Source organism: Erythrolamprus reginae, chromosome 5 (assembly GCF_031021105.1).
Source record: "Erythrolamprus reginae isolate rEryReg1 chromosome 5, rEryReg1.hap1, whole genome shotgun sequence".
NCBI classification, from domain to species: domain Eukaryota; kingdom Metazoa; phylum Chordata; class Lepidosauria; order Squamata; family Dipsadidae; genus Erythrolamprus; species Erythrolamprus reginae.
Window position 1 is genome coordinate 18,702,196 of NC_091954.1, and position 24,434 is coordinate 18,726,629.

Below are 24,434 nucleotides of genomic sequence, written 5' to 3' on the forward strand. Positions count from 1 at the left end.
CATGACTAACTCGGAGTTTAACTCAGCCGTCTTATCTTAATATTAAAAGGGATACTTTTACATTTCAGATTATACTTTTACAAACCTTTAAATTTGATATGGCTTTCTGGAAGTATAGTTATAGTCTGCTATTAAAAAGAAGATAGAATAGCACTGGCCCTCTTCAGATCAAGCATTTATTTTAAAAAGCTTCTTCATTTTGTTAAGTTGTGTAAAACAATAATAAAGCAGCCTTTAAAAAATAAATCTAATAATTTGAACAATCTATAGACAATATAGATTTATAGTTATTGACTTACCTCCTAGCAGTTTCAGCATCCAACATTGCCAGCAGTCCACCTCGGAGCAATTTGACTCCTTCCAGCTAGTTTCACTTTCAATTCTAGTAGTGGCTTTCCTGTTTCTGAATCAGCTGTGTGTTGGGGGCTGATACTCAATTGCTTAGCTGTGTGTTGGAGGCTGATACTCAATTGCTTAGGCTAATCAGGCTCTGGACTTCACTGTTTGCTGCAAGGAGGTAAATTTGCGATGCAGAGACTAAAGGGTGCGGGTGGCTGGGTGGGGCTACATTCGGTGCACCCATGTTTTCACCCTGTTTTGGGGAGTAAAAGGTGTGTTTATACTCCAAAAAGTGTAGTTTTTCCCAATCATAGGTAAAGTTAAAGGTTCCCCTCACAAATACGTGCTAGTCGTTCCCAACTCTAGGGGACGGTGCTCATCTCCCTTTCTAAGCGAAGAGCCAGCACTGTCCAAAGACATCTCCATGGTCATGTGGCGAGCATGACTAAATGCTGAAGGCGCATGGAATACTGTTACCTTCCCACCAAAGTGGCCCCTGTTTTTCTACTTGCATTTTTACATGCTTTCAAACTGTTAGATTGGCAGAAGCTATGGCAAATAACGGGAACTCACTCTATTACACAGCACAAGGGATTCGAACCACCAAACTGCCAATCTTTATGTTTGACAAGCTCAGTGTCTTAGCCATTGAGCCACCACATCCCCCCCCACTGAGCCACAGTGCCCCCGTGCCCAGTCATAGATAGGATTAATATTTTGTGGCTATTTACAGAGGGAAGATAAAAGGAAAGATGATGCTAAGGATGATGATGAAACAGAAGATGACAATAATCAGGAAGAATATGATCCAATGGAAGCAGAAGATGCAGAAGATGAAGATGATGGTATGTTGAAGATATTTTTTTTAATTAAAAGGAAGTAGAACTTTCAGTTTTCTGATATATTTGCATGTAGAGCATATGCACCAAAGACAAATTCCTTGTTTGTCCAATCACGCTTGGCCAATAAAGAATTCTATTTTATTCTAGTATGTGGAAAAAAGTGCTTTAGCATTCTATTTATTTAAGAACATTTTTATGGCCACCCAACTCTCATTCACAGTAACTCTGGGCAACTTGCAAACATAAAAATCTCATATAAAAACAATGAAAAGTTACATTATTGAGCTAAAACAATTTTAAAAAGCTATTATATTTTTGTTTTGCAAATGATGTTAGCAGGACTTTTTTTTCCTTTTGTAAGGAAAAAGTCTTTAGCAAGTTGAGAAATATGTACCGTATTTTTCGGTGTATAAGACACACCGGTATATAAGGTGCACCCAGATTTTAGAGGAGGAAAACAAGGAAAAAGGTGAACCAAATGGTGTAGTATTATATCGTTCAATAAAATACCAGTGTAGCAGAATACTGTTTATAAACCTCAAACTTGACAGCTTCAAGACTTGTGGACTTCATCTCCCATAATTCCTCCACCAGTCATGCTATCTTATGAATGGGAGTTGAAGTCCACAAGCCTTAAACTTGCCAGGTGTGAAGACCAAAGTCAAGTTTCACGCAAACTCAGCTTATTTGACCCCTATGACAATCATTAAGTGTTGTACCTCATGATTCTTGACAAGTGTATCTTTTCTTTTATATACACTGAGAGCATATGCACCAAAGACAAATTCCTTGTGTGTCCAACCACACCTGGCCAATAAAATTATCCTATTCTATTCTATTCTATTCTATTCTAAACAATGTCCCATAAAGCAGAGAAAGAAAGTAGTAAGCGTAAGAAATTAAAGAAAGGAAAAGAAGCACTGTTTATATGTTTCTGCCCTTAGAACAATATGCCTATCATCCAAAAAGATGCTAAAACATCTAGATGAAATGTTTTACTATTAGGCAATGAATACAGATAATAGCACACCAGAAATCAAACTTAAGGAATAGGGGGAAAATACTGCATTAATTAATAAAAATATTTTTGGCACAGAAATTGAAGTGTCAGCAGAATACTCTGGCTATTTTTATTTTTGACCCATTTTGTAATTTGTATTAAGAATACATTTTTACAAATAAATATTGGGAAAACTGGAACAGCTTTTAGAATGTTTCATGTAAAAGTTCATATTCTCTTGTGAACCTTATCATACATCTGATTGTATTTTTGTTCATTGGTGTATCTGAGGGGAGATCTGCTAGTAGGTCATCTTCATTTGTGTTTATTGAGATTTGGAGAGAGAGGGCTGTTGAAGTGAAAGTGACCTCCAAACACACAAAATTTCTCTTAGATCTTGGAACCAATTTGCTGGTTCCAGAGGAAAACACTACTGTATATGTAAATGTTTAGGTGAAGAAACCTTGCAAACAATATGGAAAAATACATTACAGTTTAATTAGATGTGTTCCAATTCCTAAGATTTTTGTTAGAATGGACAAAGTTTTTGCTAGATTTTTCTGACCCATTTGACTACATAATGGATAACAATACACATTTAAATTTGAAAAATCCATTCACAATATACATATGCAAGACCTTATGACAATGATTAATTTTAAAATCAAACCTTAATTGTTGGGTCTCTTAAGCTCTTTATTACTGTATTATTTTTAAAAAAACCAAAGTAAATGCCCACATATTTAAACATCACAGATCCAAGAGTTTTTCTTTTTTTCCTTTTGTATCTTTTAGTTCTGATGCTATTTGTTCAATAGACAGATACAAAAAATTAAAATTACATAGTTTGACAGCACAAGAAGTTTTGAGTTATCTGTTTTTATAGATAGGGATGATGAGGAAATGAACAGACGAGATGACAGAAGGGAAGGAAATCGACATTGCAAAGAGAGAGCTTCTAAAGATAAGGTATGTCGTTTATTTATTTGGTTTTTATACCATCTTTATTATTGTTTACAAGTAACTCAAGGTGATGGCTGTACCTAATATTCCTTTCTTCTCCTATTTTCTCGACGACAACAATCCTGTGAAGTAGTTTGGGCTGAGAGTGACTAGCCTAAGGTCTCCCAGACAGGTTTCATACCTAAGGCAAGACTAGAACTCACAGCTTCCTAGTTCTGGGCTGGCACCTTACTCCTAGAAGATATTAGCCTCTGTCAGGCTTAATACTTTTACATTGCCTTTCTGTCACCAAAATACTGCAGCTAGATATAACTCCATTATTAGTTTGCATTATTTTTTTAATTGTTCTATTTCTATTTGATCTACAATTTTGGTTCCAGTATGGGGAGGCCATAGTGATGTAACTTTGGTGACCATTCTGTCCTAGTTTGAATTCCTTTCAACTTGCAGACTTCAGGGATGTGGATAAGGTTTCTGGAGAAGGGTGCCTTACTTCATTGGGCTGATTAACTCTCAAATCTAGAAGGGTTTGCAGACTATTGATTATCTGGACTCAATAATGTCAGACTTGCACCTCAGATAAGAGAGTGCTTGATTGTCTTATACAGAGGTCTTCAAAATTGGCAACTTTAAGACTTGTGGACTTCAACTCCCAAAATTCTTCAGCTAGCATAGTCCACAAATCTTAAAGTTGCCAAGTTTGGGGACTCCTGGTCTTTTATGATACTTCATGTTGGCACATGGATGTAGAGACCCCCCTGTTGCTATATGATTAAGGGGTGTGCTTTAATTCTGTTTCATTTGAAATTTGTGTTTAAAATGAACGCACTTCTCTATTCACATGGAATGGCCTGCAAATAGTTCATGTTATAAATTTGTTTTCAGAAAATAGTAAGGTTAATTCCTAATGCTATTTTTTTTAAGTTGGCAGGCAAGAATTCTGAACATTTTGCAAAAAACATTTTGGACTGTCACTTTTTTCTAGGTTTTATTTTTTATTTGATAAAACAAACAATAAAATAAAATGGAAAGTAATAAATAAACATGCATAGAATAAACTCTATAGAATGAAGATCAAAATGGAAGTATGAAGATTGTGAAAAGATATTTAAGAAAATCCCCTCCAAAAATGTTTTTTAAAAAAGGATTGTACTAACTCCCCCTCTACTTTTTTCGCCGGCTGCTAATATGCTATTAAATTGTTTTTATGCTATATTTCAGTCTCGTTGCTATTGGGTGGTTTTGATTATTTTCTCAATAAAGGTGTTTTCTCCAAAAAAAACCTACACACTAAATAGCTTGCCTTGCTATGTATGTAATATGTTCTGTATAAGAAAACAATTCCCGCTTGAATTTGATGAATTTTTTTTTGCTAGAAGTGGAGCCCTTTCATTGTTTAGCTCTTTAATAGTAGTTATTGTTATAATATTGTAGTAAGGTTTCCTATTATAAACTAATTCAATAAACAAGTGTTAGTAAATAATAAACAAAAATGGTTATCTGTATTCTTAGGAAAGAAACAAGACCCAGATGATAACTACTAATCGAGATCTTCTGATGGCATTTGTTTATTTTGATCAATGCCATTGTGCATATCTTCTTGAAAAAGATTTGGAAGAGATATTGTACACGCTTGGACTACACCTCTCAAGAGCTCAGGTCTGTTATTGTAATGTTTGCTTCCTGACCATCAGCAACCATTATGATGGTTGAAAAAAATAGCTTTGTAGCCCATTTAAAAACCATTTATGACTTTTGCAGTGCCCCTTAGTCATATGATCACTATTACTATCAATATGCCAGTACCCTGTGTTTGACCACTGGGTCGTCCCCCCCCCCACACACACATACACATGAACAGATTGATTGGAGAGAAAATGATTGTAAGCTGTTTGTTTACAATGAATGCATTGAAAGCAATGTGATCACTCCAGCAGCAGGAAAGGATCATGCAAAGGAGAAATTACCTAGAAAAATCACTTGGATTGGTTTTTCTGTTCTGCCCACCCACATCACATAAGCAGAGAGGAAGAAAAAGAGAAAGTACTGTAAGGTGCTTGGTTAGAGCACATATGGATCCCAGGCTACAGTATGATCACATTGTTTTCAATGTGTACAAGAGTGTAAGCAACTCAAGCATTCATAAGGAATGGAGAATGGTTAGGAGACAAAAGCCAAAAGATGTGAAACTAGTCATGTCTTTTTCCAGGCTGAAAGCAAAATGGTGGTCATGTAGTTTCCCATTTAATGATTTGTTTTACTCTGTGGTAGAATTGCCAGGCTCAATTAAGATCATTAACTGAACACTACCTGTGGTCTTGTTGAAGACCACTCTTATGAGAAAAATATTTTATGTAAAAAATAAACCCATTTCAAGTTAAAAATTGTGTGAATTGTTTGTTGTACTTATTCTGTAATATCTTTATTGAATAAGACATAGTTATTTAAAATAATAATCTGTCTTCTTCTGTTAACCTTAGGTTAAGAAACTACTTAGTAAAGTAGTACTTCGTGAATCTTGCTTTTATAGAAAACTGACAGATACTTCTAAAGATGAAGAAAATCCAGAAGAAATGGAAACTCCATCGGAAGAACTATTCGGTAGCATATTTTTTTTATTAATAGATATTTCAAATCTGGAATACTTTCAGTATGCTAATTTTTTTGTAACGGTTATCACTGTCTTGCTGTTAAGTTATGCTTCTAGTTTCGTGTTTCAGTAGTTCATGAAATTGAAAGGACATTACATATAAAAAGATTATTCATTTTTAATGTTTAAAAAATGTAGAAAAAGTATGATATTAAAAAATTTAAAACAAACTGAAAAATTAGGAAATAAAATATAAATTATCTGGACTATTGATAGCGATAAAGATTTTCTGTTTATTTTGGATGAACAACATGGATTAAGCTTCCTGACATTTGAATATACAAATTAAGAATAGATATGTAACAACAAAAGAATAAAATATCAATAATGTTTTTATATTTTTAGTAAGAAAAATATATTTTTAATAAACAGAAAGACAAATATATAAAACTGAATTAATTGGAGGTTGTTGTGAGTGCTCCTCATCCAACTCTGGTAATGATAGATTCTGAGGAGGGTGAGCCAGGCCCATCTTGGTACTCTGGGCCAGTGGTGTTGCCAGCTGATGCAGAGAGTGAGAGTGAGGGAGAAATAGACCTGGATGAACCTTAAGGACCACCAGAGGTGGCAGATATTTCAATGACAGTAAAGTCTGACTTAGAGGAGGAAAAGGAAGATCAGGAGCCTTTGCTAGATGCCTGCTTTAGAAAATTAAGAAAAAAACAAGAATGCTTGTATGGGAAAAAGGAAGTAGTTTGTAACTCTAAGGAATCGTTGACCACTTCCTATAGGTATATAAGGATGGACTATGGGTAATTCGGGGTGCAGTTTCAACATTTTGCAATGGAGTTGGATGGTGTTTGAGGTTTTAGCCAGGTTATGCTAGCCACCTGGTGTTTTCCTGCTAAAATCCTTGGAGTAAAAATGCCCTGTCTGCATAGATGCTGGGAAGCTGTAAAAGTAAGTCTGTGAAACTGGAGACTCCTTATCTCATGAAGGAATGCGCAAGTAGCTTTGATCTTTGGCAGCAGCCTAGCCAAGGAACTGTTATCTCTTAATTACCCTCACTGAGAAGCTACCAAGATTATCTCACATGCATCTTCGGCTTGTAAAAATGAGACTTTATATATAAAAAGATTGCTTTGAAATAACAGCGCATGGATTCCTCCTTTGTTTTCAAGCTGCGTAGGCCTGGGATAGAATAGAGGTTAAAAACATTTTATTGCATTTATTGGAAATAAAATTTGGTTGTACTAAATTGTAATAATGATTATTCTTAACTCCTATAGGAAACAGGCTGCTTCTACCATCTCCTGCGATAAAACAAGAATGCAAAACATCAGAAGAAAATGTTGGCCTCATTGTCTATAATGGAGCCATGGTGGATGTGGGGAGTCTTTTGCATAAATTGGAGAAGAGTGAAAAAGCACGAGCTGAAATGGAACAGAAACTTCAGTCACTGGAATCAAAAACAGGTGAGCGTGAATACCAGAGTTTGTTGCAGAAAAATCAATTTCCAGAAGCACACACTGAATTCAACTGGATTCATTAACATAGTTACATACTGTTCTGTCTGGGTTCCCCCAGATGCCAACACCAACTAAAAAGAGTATCCAGACACGCTGATAAAAAGCAAAGTCATTTTATATCTTTGAAAACAAACACAGATAACGAAAACTGTTCCTACAAACTGGAATGCTATGAAGCTTCACAGAAGAGTCACGACGGCCAGACAATACAACAGGCTTCTTGCTGGCACACACACCACTGTAGATAATAAAACCCACGCCTCCCCCAAGTTTTCAGCCTTCGAGGCCACAAGCCAGAATCAGAGACGCCAAGGATCGAAGCAAGGTCACAGGACTCCCAAAAGATAACTCTCCACAATACAGGAAGTGCGGGCCTGCCTTTTCAACCTTTCTGAGGAGAACCACACCCAAACCCAGCTGTTGCCTATTAGGGATGGAAATACCTGGCTAATTGTCCCCTTCGTTGTGCTGCCCTTCTCTGCCTCATATCTATGATGGCTTGTGCGTTCTCATCTAATGATTCCAGGCTACTCGCTGGGGAGAGCTCCCCCCTGGGGGTCTCAGGCTGTTCTCCCTCCTCCTCGTCCTGACATTCCTCTTCCCCGTCTGCCTGGTCCTCCTCCTCCTCCTGTTCCTCGTCCTCCCCCTCTGAGCATGGAGCCGGCAGAGTTCCAGCCGTTCCATGAGGAGCCTCAGACTGAATCACAACACATACACACACTTACAATAACATAAGTATATTATTTCTTCAATGTAGAAACAGTTACAAGCAGTTTCATTTCCAGCAACAGACAAGCTTTCAGTTCAGAGACAAAGCATAGAGAGTAGGCCACGCCCAGCCTTAAGCTTCTTAAATTTTCAGTTTCAATTCTCTGCCCAGACTTAGAAGTGTTTAGCTCTTATTGGCTCATTTCTTTGCTAGGCCTATTCATTGGCTGACCTTGTTAACATGGCTGTCCCAGTTCAGGAATATTTTAACTGTGAATATTTTTTTTATTAATTCAGAAAGGCTTAAGGCATTATATCTCTGAAAGAATTGGCAATGGGCTGGAAGAAGAATGTATGAAAAAAAAATCAAGTAATTGAAGGTTAGGTTGGGTTGGAAAAAAGAGAGAAAAGCTTCTGCTAGCTGTCATTAGATGCAACACCCGAATTACTGTTGCTTTTTTGTTGTTATAAGCAAAGAAAGTATAATACACATGTATAATATTTTTCAAATGCACACTATACTTCTGATACGTGCACCAATTAACAAATAGACTGAGTCAGGTTAATTGCTTTGAATAGTCTTGCCCTCGTCATTTTAATTAAAAAGGACATAATGACAGTAAAGACACTAGAGCCAGTTTGGTTTAGAGGTTAAGAGAGAAGTCTTCAAACTTGGCATCTTTAAGATTTGTGGACTTTTAACTCCCAGAATTCTCCAGCCAGCTATTCTGGGACTTGAAACATAGAAACACAGAAGACTGACGGCAGAAAAAGACCTCATGCTCCATCTAGTCTGCCCTTATACTATTTCCTGTATTTTATCTTAGGATGGATATATGTTTACCCCAGGCATGTTTAAATTCAGTTACTGTGGATTTACCAACCACGTCTGCTGGAAGTTTGTTCCAAGGATCTACTACTCTTTCAGTAAAATAATATTTTCTCATGTTGCTTTTGATCTTACCCCCAACTAACTTCAGATTATGTCACCTTGTTCTTGTGTTCACTTTCCTATTAAAAACACTTCCCTCCTGGACCTTATTTAACCCTTTAACATATTTAAATGTTTTGATCATGTCCCCCCTTTTCCTTCTGTCCTCCAGACTATACAGATTGAGTTCATTAAGTCTTTCCTGATATGTTGAAGTCCACAAGTCTTAAAGTTGCCAAGCTTGAAGACCTCTGGGTTAAGACATCAGCTTAGAAACCAGGAGACTTTGTCTTCTGGTGCTACTTTAGGCACAGAGCTAACGAAGTGACCTTGGGCCAGTCCCGGTTACTCATGCTTGTTGGCCATCTGAGAGCCAATTGCGAAGGCAGCGTGAGGCTCTGCCCACCCACCTGGACGCCACCATTTGGATTCTGTGTTCTGTGCAAGCGCAGAGTAAAAAGAACAACCCAAATGGCGGCGTCCAGGAGGGTGAGTTCACGCTGCCTTTGCGACCGGTTCTCCGATGACTGAGGAGCACAAGCGAACCGGAAGAATTTCAACCTAGGGTCAGTTCTTCCCCCCCAAACCCTAGGTAGGAGCCAAGGGCAAACAACTTCTTGTCAAGAAAACTGCAAAGACTAATCCAGGAGTCAACACCGACTCAAAGGCACTCTGCATGTCCTTAAAAAAAAAAACACCCCTCACTAGCTCTGTTTTACAGATTAAGGTATCAGCCTAGTATTTGTTCTGTCGGGCTCTCTGGTAGAATCCTCCCACAAATTCACAGGTACAAATTTCAGACACACACGTTTGAAAATTCAAAACAATGTTCTTTATAATGAAAATTCACTTAAACCAAGCCCTCTTTTGGTATAGCAAAGAGCACTGGTCTCCAAACAAACTGGTAATTTGTACAAGTCCCTTATCAGTTCTGAGATACTTAGCTTGCAGCTGTGAGGCAATTCACAGTCCTTCTTCTTTCACAAAGTGACACACACTTTGCTCTGGTTTAGTTTCAAAGCGGGGAAAAATCAGCACACAAAAGGTCAAAGTCAGTAAAGCAGTCACGAAACACAACGATCAGATAATCCTCCACAATGGCCAAACCCACAGGCTGCTATTTATAGCAGCCTCACTAATTACCACAGCCCCACCCAACCACAGGTGGCCTCATTTTCTTTGATAATAATCTCTCAGTTGTTGTTGCCTATGCATCACTCTCCTCATGCGTGGCTGTATCATTAACTCTTGTTCTGAATCCAAGGAGGAGCTAGAGAATTGATCTCCTTCTGAGCTGTCTGCCACACTCCTCCTCCCTGTCACTCATGTCTTCTTGGTCAGAGGAGCCTTCATCAGCAGATTCCACGGGGGTGGGGGGAACAGGCCTGCAGCATGTGGATGTCTCCCCCACATCTACAGTCCTTGGGGCAGGAGCTGAGCCAGAGCTAACCACAACAGTATTTTACTCCTTTGTCTTCTGTAACCATTTAAACCTTTTAGAAAGATGCAGATTGAAGGTTTACAAATCATTCCATTTTTCAGATGACGATGAAAAGACTATCTTGAGTTTGGAGAATTTAAACAAAAACCTCTCGACAGAAATTAAAGAGGTTAAAAAGGAGCTCAGCCAGTTTCAAGAGAATCTGAAGATCTCAGAAGATACAAATCTACAGTTTGAAGGGCAGCTGACTAAGACCATCAAAGGTTTGGCAACTGTTATGGATGAAATACACCTGGTTCTTAAGAAGGTAAAGCTCACTGTAACTCTTCTACAAAATTTCCTGGGAATAGGAAAAGCAGAATGTCTTAATTTTGGTTATTGTAGCTTTTCATTGATTCACTGTCTTCTCTTTCTACAGGGCAATGTGAAGAATGAAGATAAAGATCAAACATCCAAAGAAAATGGAGCAAACGTATGACAAACATGCTGTTTGCTGGGGGGGAAAATGTTACATAATGTAATATAAATCATGAAACTGGAGTGTATGAAAGTGATGCATGTTTAATTTAGTAGTATAAATACCTTAGTCCAAGCAAGGTTGTATAAAGTTTTTTAAATGTGTGAGCCTGCTTCAAAAGATTGCTTGTAATTCACAGCCCTCGATTTGTTAGACACTCCTTGAGTGGAAATAATTTTGCATTGCAAAATGTTTTAGGGTAAACTTGGTTATAGTTTGAATGCTAATAAAGTTCATCAACTTCATGGAAAATAGCAAGTATTTAATTACCAAAAGTTTCCTTTTAAGATTTAGTGCAAACAATTTACATTATTTATAGAGATACCATTCTTAGGTGTTCTTTCAGACTATTTAGGTTTTTTTAAATTAAAAAAATCGGGTATATAAATCATAGCATGCTGCTTAATTTTGCCAGTAAAGATTTTTAAATACTCTTGAATTTTTGTCAGAGTTTTTCCCTTTGAATTGTGAGTTTTCTTGGAAGTACTTATTACTGTTTTGATGCACAGTAATTGAGGAAAAGAATAAGGAAATTATAGAACATTGATAAATTGGGGTTTATATGAAAACATATTTGTTTTATTTTGCATATTTTGTAATCCTTGAAATGTTCTATCCCTACATTAATATATTAGCAACTTTTTAAAAATTTTATGAGAATGTACAATTGACTAAGACATACCAGGCCAGTAGATGTCAGTATAATGCTTTATTTGGAAAAATTGCTACTAGTTTTATATTGGCTTTCATTAAATTGGCTATTTACCTTCCCAGTGTTAATTTCTTAAGACTGTCTTCAAATGAAGGTATTATACGCATTTCACACCACATCATAAAATATCTAAATTTCAGATGTAACACAACATTTTTGTTACGTTAACAACATAATGTGGTATGGAAGAGTATACTTGGGGACAAATATTTTGAGTTTTCTCAGTATGAAAGGAGTAACTTAATATGAAATTTGGAATTAGATGTAGAATAGGTGATATAATTAAGTAGCTGCCAGATTGACACCAAGTTATTGTTGGTAGCATAAAAGGAAGAAGCCTTAAATGTCTCAAATTGGTCTGTTGGGCTCCTTGCCATCCAATACTGACAGTTGATTGTGAAAGCATTTTGAATAAACACTTCCCATTCCCAATCAAACTGATAATGTTTACATTATTACCTATTTAATCCAGGAAGCAAATTTTAAATAGTGATGCAACACAATGTAAAGATCAAAAGAGACACTGCAGGTCATACAAAACAAATGGCACTTTCTCCATTTCCCACAAGGAAGGTTTGTATGAGCATCAACTTGCAACAAAGTGCTGTTTGTGCAAGCAACTTGTACAGAAAGTCTGTATTGAAAGATGACCTTGGGAGGTCAGGTAGTCCGTAATGTTCCCCCAGCCACTTTCATCTGGGAGAAAACTTCCTTTCTCACTGAAGAATTGGCTAGCAAGTTTCACTAAGGGCATGTAGAACTTTTACCCATGCTGACTAAACATGCTGAGGAACATGTTTCCATTCTACAAGGTTGATATACAGGGTTATATGCTCACATACTCTTCCTGTATTTATTGGGTAAACCTCCTTGTCCAGCCCAGAAAATGATCTCCAGGGAACATCTCCAAGTCTTTAACACATGGTGAATCAGACAGGTAGTAGGGGAAAAGGGGGAAAAAGCTTAGATGATGTTACAACATCTCAAAGAAATGGGAAAAGAGAGAGAAGCATAGCAGGAAATGTGAGAATAAATGCAAGGAGGTGTGATTGCAACAGGTTAAGAGTCATTCAACGGAAAGAAGATAAATATAATGGGGTCGAGGTTCTAAAGAATGCAAATGCAGTAAAGAAATGGGGGAGCTGCAGAGGAAGTGGTTGGACTGAGACCCCAGAATAGGATAAGCCAGTAACATGAAAGCCCACAGAATTGCTCCCTGCAGGGTTGCTACATTTCAAAGAACTGTTGATTTTTCACATCTGGCTCATTATTATTTGTGTGTGTGTGTGTTTCTGTCGAATTACCCAGCATACCCAAATATGGGAGGGAGCTCACTGCTCCCTTTTGCATTTTCAGCCCCACTCCAGAGCCATCCAGACACTAAACCATATTTTTACAAACTTGCAAAAAATTGATGTTGACTTTATTTCTTTATCAGTGTTTTGCAAGTTTGGATATATATTTATGTAGGGAGAGGGTGGGGAGAGGGAGATGCATGCAGTCTTTAACAGCATTTTGCTCACTTGGAGGGATGCGAATGATCTTTTTTTTTCTGGTTTTATACTTTTACAGTAATATTTGGAATTATGCAGAAGACTAAAAGTAGAAAAAGAAGAGGGGGCTAAACAGGCTGCTCTTTATGTACTTTTTCAACTTGTTAAATTCTAATCACTTTTTTTAAAATGACATACCAAATGTTTCTGTTTTCTAAAGACCAGCAAACCTTTTATTTAGATTAAAGGCTGTTGGAGTGCTAAGTGATTCTTATCACTTTCTTATTTTGATGCTCTCTAAATAGTATATACAGTGCTTTCTATAGATGAGACATTAAGTTAATATGTATACTATTCAAATATCTTAAATTATCTAAATGTAATGCACCTCTTTCTGTTCTGGACATTGCTTAGTTAGGCAATTTGCCTGCTCACCACCCGATCCACTACTCGTCCCGCCGTGAGTGGCCCACTCGGCCCTTACTTTTTGGGGCCTCGCTCCAGTGCTTGCGCACTGTGCTCTAGTGTCAGCTATTTTGATAATCATTATGGTATACAACTCTTGTCCTGGCAATGGTTACCTGATAGCATGTATCTCTGCACTTTACCTACTGAATAAACTTAGCTTTAGCCTGGGGGTTTCAATGGAAACTTCACTTGGTGCCTCTTGATCTTGGTGGGGAAGGACAGGAGAACTTAGTGGAGTCATCAAAGTATTTTGCGGCGTGGAGGGTGGGGGGAGGGGAAAGAGCATATTTTCTAATGTACCTGCTGGTATAGCAGGTGATATTATGGGATATGGGAATGGCCTGGGAGACGGGACAGAGCTGCAGCCTAGACAACCATAAAACAGAAGAAGTCCATAGAAGGAAAAGGGGAGTAGGAAGCATCTCTAAAGTGATCTTTCCTAGTTTTCTCAAGAGCATTTCCCATTTTTAAAATTATGGAGGACCCTCCAAAACTTTTGTTTGCGTGTTATATTTATTATTACTCACCATATTAAAATTTAAAATTGTTGCATTCCCAGAATAATTGTTTGATTGAATTTAATCAGAAACCTACTTTATCATGTAAAAATCTTAAACCATTAAATATTAACATAAAATATATAAATGGAAAAGAGAAGCTTGTATGTTTAACAAATAAAACCAAGGAAAATAGTATAATTGTTTAAAAATTTTTCAAGTATCTTCAATAGCTAGCAAATTATTCTGAGTTTAAGGGCCACCAGGGTCATAAGGGTCCAAACCTCCAGGGTCCTAAAACCACTTTTAAGAGCAGCATTTTATGAGCAATTTTATGTACAGATCAAAGAGCCTATGGCATAGGGTACAACAGTGAGACTGAAAGTTACCCTGTAGCTTCCATTGCATCCCATCCACTGGTAGGTTGCTACTGGTTTGCCCGATTCGGGCGAACAGGTAGCAGTGGCAGTGGGAGGCTCTGCCCCATCACCCAGACGTCATCGCCAATTATCTGCATGCGCAGAAGTACACACATGTACATCTCTGGAACTGTAGCAAAGATAAGTGAAACCCATTACTGATCCCATCATAATCTTTTTGATCCTAGCCCTGGACAATCCTGAGTCACTAACAACTGTTGCAGAGATCCCAAAGAATTGAAGAGACAATTTGCTGAAATAGTATAGGCAGTGCTTGACTTACAACCATTTGTATTTGTATTTGTATTTATTAGATTTGTATGCCGCCCCTCTCCGAAGACTCGGGGCGGCTAACAACAATATAAAAAGACAATGTAAACAAATCTAATATTAAAAATAATCTTTAAAAACCCCAATTTAAATAACCACTCATACATACAAGCATACCATCTATATGTTTGGTGATCAGTTAAAATGACCCTTGGAAAAAGTGCTTACAAGGGGGTCCTTACACAAAGAACTGTAACAGCATCCCATGGTCATGTGATCAAAATTCAGGCACTTGATAACTGGCATGTATTGACAATGGTTGCAGGGTCCTGGGATCATGTGATTACCATTAGTGACATTCTCAGAGGGCTTCTAACAAGAAATCAGTGAGGAAAGGCAGATTTGTTTAAGGGTTGTGTGACTCAATGGAATGGATTGGCTTAACCATCAGGGCACAAAAAAGATTATAAAATTGGACACAACTCTCTTAACAACTGCTTTGCTTAACAGAAATTCCGATCTCCAAATACCTACAGATGTGCTTGTCTCCAGTTTCACTATTCCTGTTGAGGGGGTGGAGCAGTAAAGAGTAGGGTAGAGTAAAGTACAAATTGAAATAGTATTCCTTATTTAGAAATAAATACTTTATTTAGTAACCTTACTCCCCCACTTTTCCCCTGCCCTTTCTTCTCAGGGATGTTTCATCCTTTTGATCATTTCAGCAGGTCACCTGAGTTTACTAGAATTGCTTTTTATTCAGCATTTTTTCACACCTTTAAGAGAGGCTGGTGGTTAACCAACGGGCAGTTGCTCTTCTACCTTTGAAAAATCTGATTGGTCACTCGCATTCACTGGAAGCGTTATTGCTCTCCTTCAATATAAACAATATAAATGGTTATCTTTACAATTTATACAAACTGGTATCTGATTTGTTTGCTTATATAAACCTGGACAATCATTAACTGTTGTATTTAATGATTCTTGACGAATGTATCATTTCTTTTATGTACACTAAGAGCAAATGCACCAATGACAAATTCCTTGTGTGTTCAATCACACCTGGCCAATAAAATTCTATTCCGTTCTAATTTTATTTATTTTATTTATTGGATTTCTATGCTGCCCCTCTCCTAGGACAGGCGGTTCACAATTTCTATTCTATTCTATGCACTTGGCAACTTTAACTTCAGCTGGGTCCTAGTACTTAGAGTAAGTTGGAGCTACTCACGAATGGCTTTCAATCACACTTGGTCAATTAAAAATTCTATTCTATTCCCTTAAGTCAGTGTTTCCCAACCATGGCAACTTGAAGATATCTGGACTTCAACTCCCAGCATTCCCTGGCTGGGGAATTCTGGGAGTTGAAGTCGGGATATCTTCAAGTTAAGGGGCGTGCATAAGTGCACCAGTGTTCAGTCCCCTGTCCAATTGTCTCCTTATCTCATTTATCTTTTCTTCCTTTCAAATTTGTTCACCTATACTTTTATATCTTTTCTTCTATTCGTTTCTTTAGTTATATTACTAAATATTCTCTTCAATGTGTATTATGTATTGGACTAAATAAATAAATAAAGTTGCCAAGGTTGGGAAACACTGCCTTAAGTTATAACTTCGCGCATCGTTATCCTGATTACCGGCGTGCAATGTAGCTTTCCAAGAGACGCCGAACTCCTTTTGACTAAAGGTTTAATCACTCCTATTAGCTTTCAGCCGAGGTAAACTTTTTTTTTGTTCACTTAAGACTCACTCCCCGACCGCAACCTATTGTATTTCGATCGGCTGGCAACGTCGTTCCCCACCAGCCTAGGATTCGCCTCAGACGAGGATCCGACGCAGGAAGCTTCGGCGGGGGCCCAGCCGCGCGAGAAAAGGCCGCGCGAGCCCAATGGCGCGCCTTGCAGACGGGAGCGCAGCGCACTGCAGCGCGGGCCAGCCTGTCACACACACACACCCTCCTTCCTTCCTCCAGGTGCTTCGGAGAGCGGGAGGGCGGGCGAGTAATTCTGGCTCCGGGGCCGCCGCTGCCCCTCGCTTGGAGCCGGGCCAGCTTCTCCCCGCCCCTTGCCAGGAACAACTCGGTTCCCTTGGTAGCGGCGGCGCTGCTGACGGGCACAACGCGCCCCTCAGCCGCCTCAGATATGTCGCCCTCGCCGCTCCCCCGCCGCGCCGTGCAGCTGGCACCCGGCTCGCTCGCCCTGGTCCTGCGCCGCCGCTCGCGGGACGCCCGCGAAGCCGAGGCCGAGGAGGCTGAGGGGAAGGAGGCTGAGGCGGACTGGCGCGAGGACGAGGCGCGCGGCGCGGCCGTCTTCCAGGCGTTCCGCCGCGCCAACGCCGCTTGCTACTGGAACGCCGGGCTGGCGCGCGCCGTGGGGCGGGTGCGGCTTCAGGGCTGGCTGAGGGGCGGCGTGCTGCTCTTGCAAGGCCCCCCGGCGACCCTGCAGCTCCTTCGCGACGCCTGGCTCCGCAGGGCGCTGCGGGCCCCCAAGGGCTTCCACATCCGAGCCGTAGGTGAGTGAAGCTCCCCGCGGGGTTCCTCCGCACTTCCCCTGCCCTGCCTTAATCGGGACACACACACCCCATCTTCCCAAGCGCACGCCCATCCTGAGGACGCGCACTGCTTTTGGAACCGGCGCAGGCGAGTAGCACCTTGGAGCAGTGTTTCCCAACCTTGGCAACTTGAAGATATTTGGACTTCAACTCCTAGAATTCCCCAGCCAGCGAATGCTGGCTGGGGAATTCTGGGAGTTGAAGTCCAAATATCTTCAAGTTGCCATGGTTGGGAAACACTGCCTTGGAGGGCTGTTTGGGATGGCTGAAGGGCCAGGTGTCGCTCTTTGGGGGTTCTGAGGGAGGGGGTTGGTTGGTTGAGTTTTCAAAGCTCAGGTGAGGTTTTCAGGTGCATACCTGTGCTTGGTGGGGCGGCTTCTTTCTCCGTACGTGCCAAGATGAGCGGGAAGGGAGGGGATGCTTTTCGTTTGGAATGACACTTAAGGACCGCTAACTCTTGGGCACCTGAAGATCGCTTCACATAATGTAGAATTCATAAAATCGCTTTGCATTTCTGAGGGTTGGCAATGAAAGATGGTCAAAGGTCTAAGGTAAACTATATAAGGGAAAGCTATTGTATATACAGTGCTCAAAAAAAATAAAGGGAACACTCAAAGAACACATCCTAGATCTGAATGAATGAAATAATTCTCTTTGAATACTTAGTTCTGTACAAAGTTGGATGTGCTGACAACAAAATGAAATTGATTGTCAATCAGTGTTGCTTCCTAAGTGGACAGTTTGATTTCACAGAAGTTTTGATTTACTTGGAGTTATATTCTGTTGTTTAAGTGTTGCCTTTATTTTTTGAGCAGTATATATAAAGGAAAGCAATTGTATCTAGTTATAACGGCAAAGAGATCCTTCCTTCCTTCCTTCCTTCCTTCCTTCCCTCCCTCCCTCCCTCCCTCCTTCCTTCCTTCCTTCCTTCCTATCTCCAGGACCACCTTCTGCCACACGAATCCCAGCGACCGGTTAGGTCCCACAGAGTTGGCCTTCTCCGGGTCCCGTCGACTAAACAATGTCATTTGGCGGGACCCAGGAGAAGAGCCTTCTCTGTGGCGGCCCCGACCCTCTGGAACCAGCTCCCCCAGATATCAGAGTTCCCCCACCCTCCTTGCCTTTCGCAAGCTCCTTAAAACCCACCTCTGTCGTCAGGCATGGGGGAATTGAAAATTTTTTCTCCCTTCCCCCTAGGCTTATAGAATTTATACATGGTATGTTTGTTGGTATGATTGGTCCTTAAATTTGGTTTTTTTAGATTACTTTTTAATATTAGATTTGTTACATTGTTTTTTATTGTTGTTAGCCGCCCCGAGTCTTCGGAGAGGGGCGGCATACAAATCTAAATAAACTAAACTAAACTAAACTCCCTCCCTCCCTCCCTCCCTCCCTCCCTCCCTCTTTCTTTCTTTCTTTCTTTCTTTCTTTCTTTCTTTCTTTCTTATTCAGGGGTGAAATGTTCCTGGTTCACTGTTCTGTGCATGCACAGAGGGTAAAAGAACCCAAATGGCAGCGTACGGGTGGGTGGGCAGAGCCTTGTGCTGCCTTCACAACCAACTCTCCGACAACCAACAAGCACGAGTGAATCAAGAACATTTTATCCCTGGATAAATGCGTAAAAGCAAAAAAAAAATCACTGAAATCTCTCATGCGCGCGTGTCACCTTGTGAGATTTTGGCACATTTTTGCTTCCCAGTACAAGGAAGCAAAAAATGAAGCAAAATCACACTGGGGACATGCGTGTGTGCATGTGTAGCACATGCACGCACGTGAGAATCCTCATGCGTGTGTAGATCACTGGTAGCAACAGGTAAGAGGAATCTGCTCCTGATTCCCATAACACTAATTCAGAACTAACAAAAGATGTTACACTGCCCCCACCCTCCTTGTCTTTCGCAAACTCCTTAAAACCCACTTCTGCCCTCAGGCATGGGGAAATTGATTCCCTTGGGTCGTTTCTGTTTTATGTATGGTTTGACTGAGATGTATGACTGGTTTTTTTTATATTAAGGGTTTTAAATTGTTTTTTAATCATTGGATTTGTACTGTTTTTGTTGTGAGCCGCTCCAAGTCTTTGGAGAGGGGCGGCATACAAATCTAATAAATAATGATAATGATAATAATGATAATGATGATGATAATAATAATAATAATATAATATATAATAATAATAATATATAATATAATAATAATATAATAATAATAATATAATAATAATAATAATAATATAATAATAATAATATAATAATAATAATTGCTGTGTTGTATTGACATAATAATAACTGGCGGCACAAGAACAGGCCATTAGAACAAATTGAATTGAAAAATCAACAGATGATCCAAAGTGCAGACTCTGTAAAGAAACATATGAAACAATCGATCACATACTCAGCTGCTGCAAAAAGATCGCACAGACTGACTGCAAGCATAGACATGATGCTGTGGCACAGATGATCCACTGGAACTTGTGCCGGAACTACCATTTACCAGTGGCAAAGAACTGGTGGGATCATAAGCCCAAAAAAGTGGTCGAAAATGAGCAAGCAAAAAACTACTGTGGGACTTCCGACTTCAGACTGACCGAATTCTGAAGCATAACACACCAGACATTGTGATCGTGGAGAAAAAGAAAGTATGGCTCATCGACATCGCAATCCCAGGGGGACAGCAGAATTGAGGAGAAGCAGCTAGAGAAATTAGTGAAATACGAAGATCTAAAAGTCGAGCTGCAATGACTTTGGCATAAGCCAGCGAAAGTGGTCCCAGTGGTACTTGGCACGCTGGGCGCAGTGCCAAAAGATCTCAGCGGACATTTGAAAACCATCGGAATTGACAAAATCTCCATCTGTCAATTGCAAAAGGCTGCTTTACTTGGATAGGCAAACATCACGCAGTCCTAGGTGCTTGGGAAGCGCCCGACTGGTGATGAAATACGAAATCCAGCATAGTGATCTCGTTTGTTGTACTGACATAATAATAATAATGTCTGAATCCATCCCTTTTAAAAACTATATTGGAAACATGTACCAGTTGGTTTTCTGCACGTAGAGGAAAAAAACATCAAAAGCAACAGATGATTTAAAGCCAACATATTTATTTGAAAGATCCCTTATCCTGGCATCAACAACAGGTATCAAAAGCCTTTAGACATGCCATAAATAATACGCTAAAAGAGCTTTGTAAAAACCAAATGGGATATGAAACCAACAGGGGGGGAAAAAACAAATAAACCAGCATGAAAAGTTTAAAACCGTGAAGTAAAGCCTGGATTCCTGCTGAAATGGCAATAGTGCCTATGTGTATGGAGTTCTGTGGGGAGTCATTTTGTTCTTATACAAAAGGGCTGTTGTGGCAGAAGAACCAAATATGGAGATGGCTCTGAACATCTCGAGGCCTGCGTCGCTCTGTTAAACATTCTCTAATATTATATTAACCTCTCCAGATTGTGTCATCTCTAGAGAAGCTATTAGTAGCATATAAACATCCAGGGTAATCTGGAATAGTGGTTCTCAAATCCATCAGCCTGTTTTATCTCAACAGACTTCTAGGGGCTGAGTAAAGTACCCGGTTTCTTATTCATGCTTGGCGGGTACTTGAGAGCGAGACATGTGATTTCATCCGAAGAAGATATACAGTGTCCCCTCGATTTTCGCGGGTTCGAACTTCGCGAATAGCCTATAGCACGGTTTTTCAAAAAATATTAATTAAAAAAATACTTTGCGGGTTTTTTTCTATACCACGGTTTTTCCTCCCCAATGACATCATACGTCATCGCCAAACTACCGGTAATAATTTTTACAAATAAATAACAAAAAAAAAAATTATTGTTAATAAATAATTATGTTTATAAATATCAGGATCACTAAGTGTCTTATTCAATGGTGAGTACCAGTAATAATGAGGAGTAAATGGTTGTTAAGGGATTGGGAAATGGTAATTTAGGGGTTTAAAGTACAGTGGTACCTCGAGATACGAGTTTAATTCGTTCCGGACCTGGGCTCTTAAGTCGAGCAGCTCTTATCTCGAACGACTTTTCCCCATAGGAATTAATGTAAATAATTTTAATTGGTTCCAGCCCTCAAAAAACTCACAAAGTTAGTCTAAATTATGCAGAAAGACATGTTTTTAATGAAGAAATGTACATGTACATATAAATGAATAATGAAGTTTCTTTCACTTAACTTGTAAACTTTCTTAAACTTTTAAATTTACATATGTTCAACTTCTCTGCCACCCAATCCTGTAGGACAGAGGTCCCCAACCCTTTTTGCACCAGGGACCGGCTTTAAGCGATCAAGAGAGGAATGGGTGAATGAATGGACGGAGGGTGGGAAGGAAGGAAGGAAAGAGGGAAGGGACAGGAACAGAGGAAGGAAGCAAGGAAACTTATGAAAGGGGAGAGTAAGAGAGGAATGAGTGAAGGGAGGGAGGGAGGGAAGAAGGTGGGAAGGAGAAAGAAAAGAAGAAATAGAGGAAGGGAAGGTAAAAGAGAGAAAGAAAAAGAGCAAGAAAGAAAGGAAGAAAGAAAGAAAGAAAGAAAGAAAGAAAGAAAGAAAGGGGGAAGGGACAGGAACAGAGGAAGGAAGCAAGGAAACTTATGAAAGGGGAGAGTAAGAGAGGAATGAGTGAAGGGAGGGAGGGAGGGAAGAAGGTGGGAAGGAGAAAGAAAAGAAGAAATAGAGGAAGGGAAGGTAAAAGAGAGAAAGAAAAAGAGCAAGAAAGAAAGCTGCAAGCACCCCCCCGAGCCCCCCAGGCCGGCTGCAACCTTTTAAAACACGCGCGCCGCTTCGCAGCTGTCTCCTGAAGCCGAACGCGGAAGTTAGCGTTTGGCTTCAGGAGACAGCTCCTTGGCGCTTGTATCTCGAATTTGGGCTTGTAAGTAGAACAAAAATATCTCTCCCCTCCCAGCTCTTATCTCGAGTTGCTCTTAAGTAGAGCAGCTCTTATGTCGGGGTTCCACTGTATTAAGGGATGGTTTGTGATACTGTCCATAGCCAAAAATGGTGTATTTACTTCCGCATCTCTACTTCGCGGAAATTCAATTTTCGCGGGCAGTCTCGGAACACATCCCCCGCGGAAATCGATGGAACACTGTACCCGTATTTTAAAAAATCTTGGATTGTGCCGAGATGAATAGAATGACAATGAAATTTAAAAGACACGAGAAGAATCTGAATATTATAATGTCTGGATGAAGTTTTATAATTGGATAGAAAATGAATATAGTTAGTGAACACAAAAGTAAAAGATTGGGAGTCTTAAAGAAATGAAGTAATCCAGATGACAAAACAATTATAAACATTTTAAAAAAAATATACAGTGGTATCTCTACTAACGAACTTTTCTAGATAAGAACCGGGTGTTCAAGATTTTTTTGCCTCTTCTCAAGAACCATTTTCCATTTACAAACCTGAGCCTCCGAAACTGTAAGCAGAAAAGGCAGGGAGAAGCCTCCTTGGGGCCTCTCTAGGAATCTCCTGGGAGGAAATAGGGTCGGAAAAGGCAGGGAGAAGCCTCTGTGGGGCCTCTCTAGGAATCTCCTGGGAGAAAACAGGGCCTCCACCCTCCCTGTGGTTTTCCCAATCGCACACATTATTTGCTTTTACATTGATTCCGATGGGAAAAATTCCTTCTTCTTACAAACCTTTCTACTTAAGAACCTGGTCACAGAACGATCCCCTTATATAGAGCGCTGGTGAGACCACATTTGGAATACTGTGTTCAGTTCTGGAAACCTCACCTACAAAAAGATATTGACAAAATCGAATGGGTCCAAAGATGGGCGACAAGAATGGTGGAAGGTCTCAATCTGTATAGTCTGGAGGACAGAAGGAAAAGGGGTGACATGATCGAAACATTTAAATATGTTAAATGGTTAAATAATGTCAAGAAGGGAAGTGTTTTTAATAGAAAAGTGAACACAAGAACAAGGGGACACAGTCTGAAGTTAGTTGGGGGAAAGATCAAAAGCAACATGAGAAAATATTTCACTGAAAGAGTAGTAGATCCTTGGAACAAACTTCCAGCAGACGTGGTTGGTAAATCCACAGTAACTGAATTTAAACATGCCTGGGATAAACATATATCCATTGTAAGATAAAATACAGGAAATAGTATAAGGGCAGACTAGATGGACCATGAGGTCTTTTTCTGCCGTCAGTCTTCTATGTTTCTAAGTTCGTAAGTAACCACTGTATTATAAAAAGAGACACCAAAAGAATATAACTATTTTGTAATATACCATCAGTCTGTTTAATATGAGATTTATTGGAATTGAAATCACTCAAGGGAAGGTTTAGAGGGAGAAAGTTAGTAGTTGTAGAAAGGAAGAGGTGGAGTGGAGGGAGGGAGAAAGGAAGGAAGAAAGGAAAGAAGAAGGGAAGGGAAGGGAAGTAGATGTAAAAGTTGGAGAGAGTGAGGAGGGAGTGAGAAAGAAAAAAAAGAAAAGAGACTGAGGCACGTGCAAGAATGGTTTTCTGCTATACACAGTACGGTAGACAAAATTGCAAGCTCCTGCTTGCATTTAATCATAATGGGGCTGGAAGGTATCTCTGGGGTCTTTTAGTCCAACCCCCTGCTTAAGGACAATGGCCATCCAATGTGAGATTATTCTTGCTCTCATTCTTGCTATTTTATAGCTTAAAAAAACAACAACTATCCACATTGCATGAATTCTTGTGTCCAGAGTTTTGCATCTTACAGAAAATAGCTATAATGAGATCAACCGGCATGGCAGCCAGGCCAATGGGGAACTTCGAAGACCACTCCGGAATCTTTTGGGTTGTCTAATTGGTCAAGGACAAAACATTTTGATGGGCGCATTGCCCTTGGAGATTGTATTAGTCACTATCAATGCAAAGTTGACTAGCAAGTTAATTCCATATGCATTTGGCAAGGTATAGTCTATATGTCATTGTCACAATGCATAATACATAGCATTAAAAACAAAATTGGAGCATTTTGTTTTCTGGGATATTCCTGGGGAAATGCTAACCACTCAAGTACTTCTAGAACTAGATAACTTGGTAACTGTGATAATTCTCATGGCATGAACGTTAAAGAAATGGTCCAGCCATTCTGGTGGCACAGACTGATTAACTTCTATGGCCATGCAGTTGTGTATTTGAGGACACAGGGAGATGCAGAAAGGACAACCAGATTTTCC

The 24,434-nt window shown here is 39.7% G+C and overlaps 2 protein-coding genes across 3 annotated transcripts in view; both read left to right on the plus strand.

Annotated features, from left to right (window-relative positions):
• Positions 1–12,009, plus strand: part of CCAR1 (cell division cycle and apoptosis regulator 1) — a 36,845-nt gene extending 24,836 nt beyond the window's left edge. For both annotated transcript variants that reach the window (XM_070752179.1, XM_070752180.1), the window contains exons 19-25: positions 1,073–1,184; positions 3,068–3,150; positions 4,657–4,803; positions 5,625–5,745; positions 7,024–7,209; positions 10,445–10,650; positions 10,762–12,009. In XM_070752179.1, coding sequence (XP_070608280.1) covers positions 1,073–1,184; positions 3,068–3,150; positions 4,657–4,803; positions 5,625–5,745; positions 7,024–7,209; positions 10,445–10,650; positions 10,762–10,821 — 915 coding nt within the window. In that variant the 3' untranslated portion in view covers positions 10,822–12,009. The remainder of the gene's footprint in view (positions 1–1,072; positions 1,185–3,067; positions 3,151–4,656; positions 4,804–5,624; positions 5,746–7,023; positions 7,210–10,444; positions 10,651–10,761) is intronic.
• A 4,801-nt stretch (positions 12,010–16,810) lies between these two features.
• STOX1 (storkhead box 1) overlaps positions 16,811–24,434 on the plus strand; it is a 46,895-nt gene continuing 39,271 nt past the window's right edge. Inside the window, exon 1 of the mRNA XM_070752164.1 lies at positions 16,811–17,227. Within this exon, the coding sequence (XP_070608265.1) occupies positions 16,858–17,227 (370 nt within the window). The 5' untranslated portion in view covers positions 16,811–16,857. The remainder of the gene's footprint in view (positions 17,228–24,434) is intronic.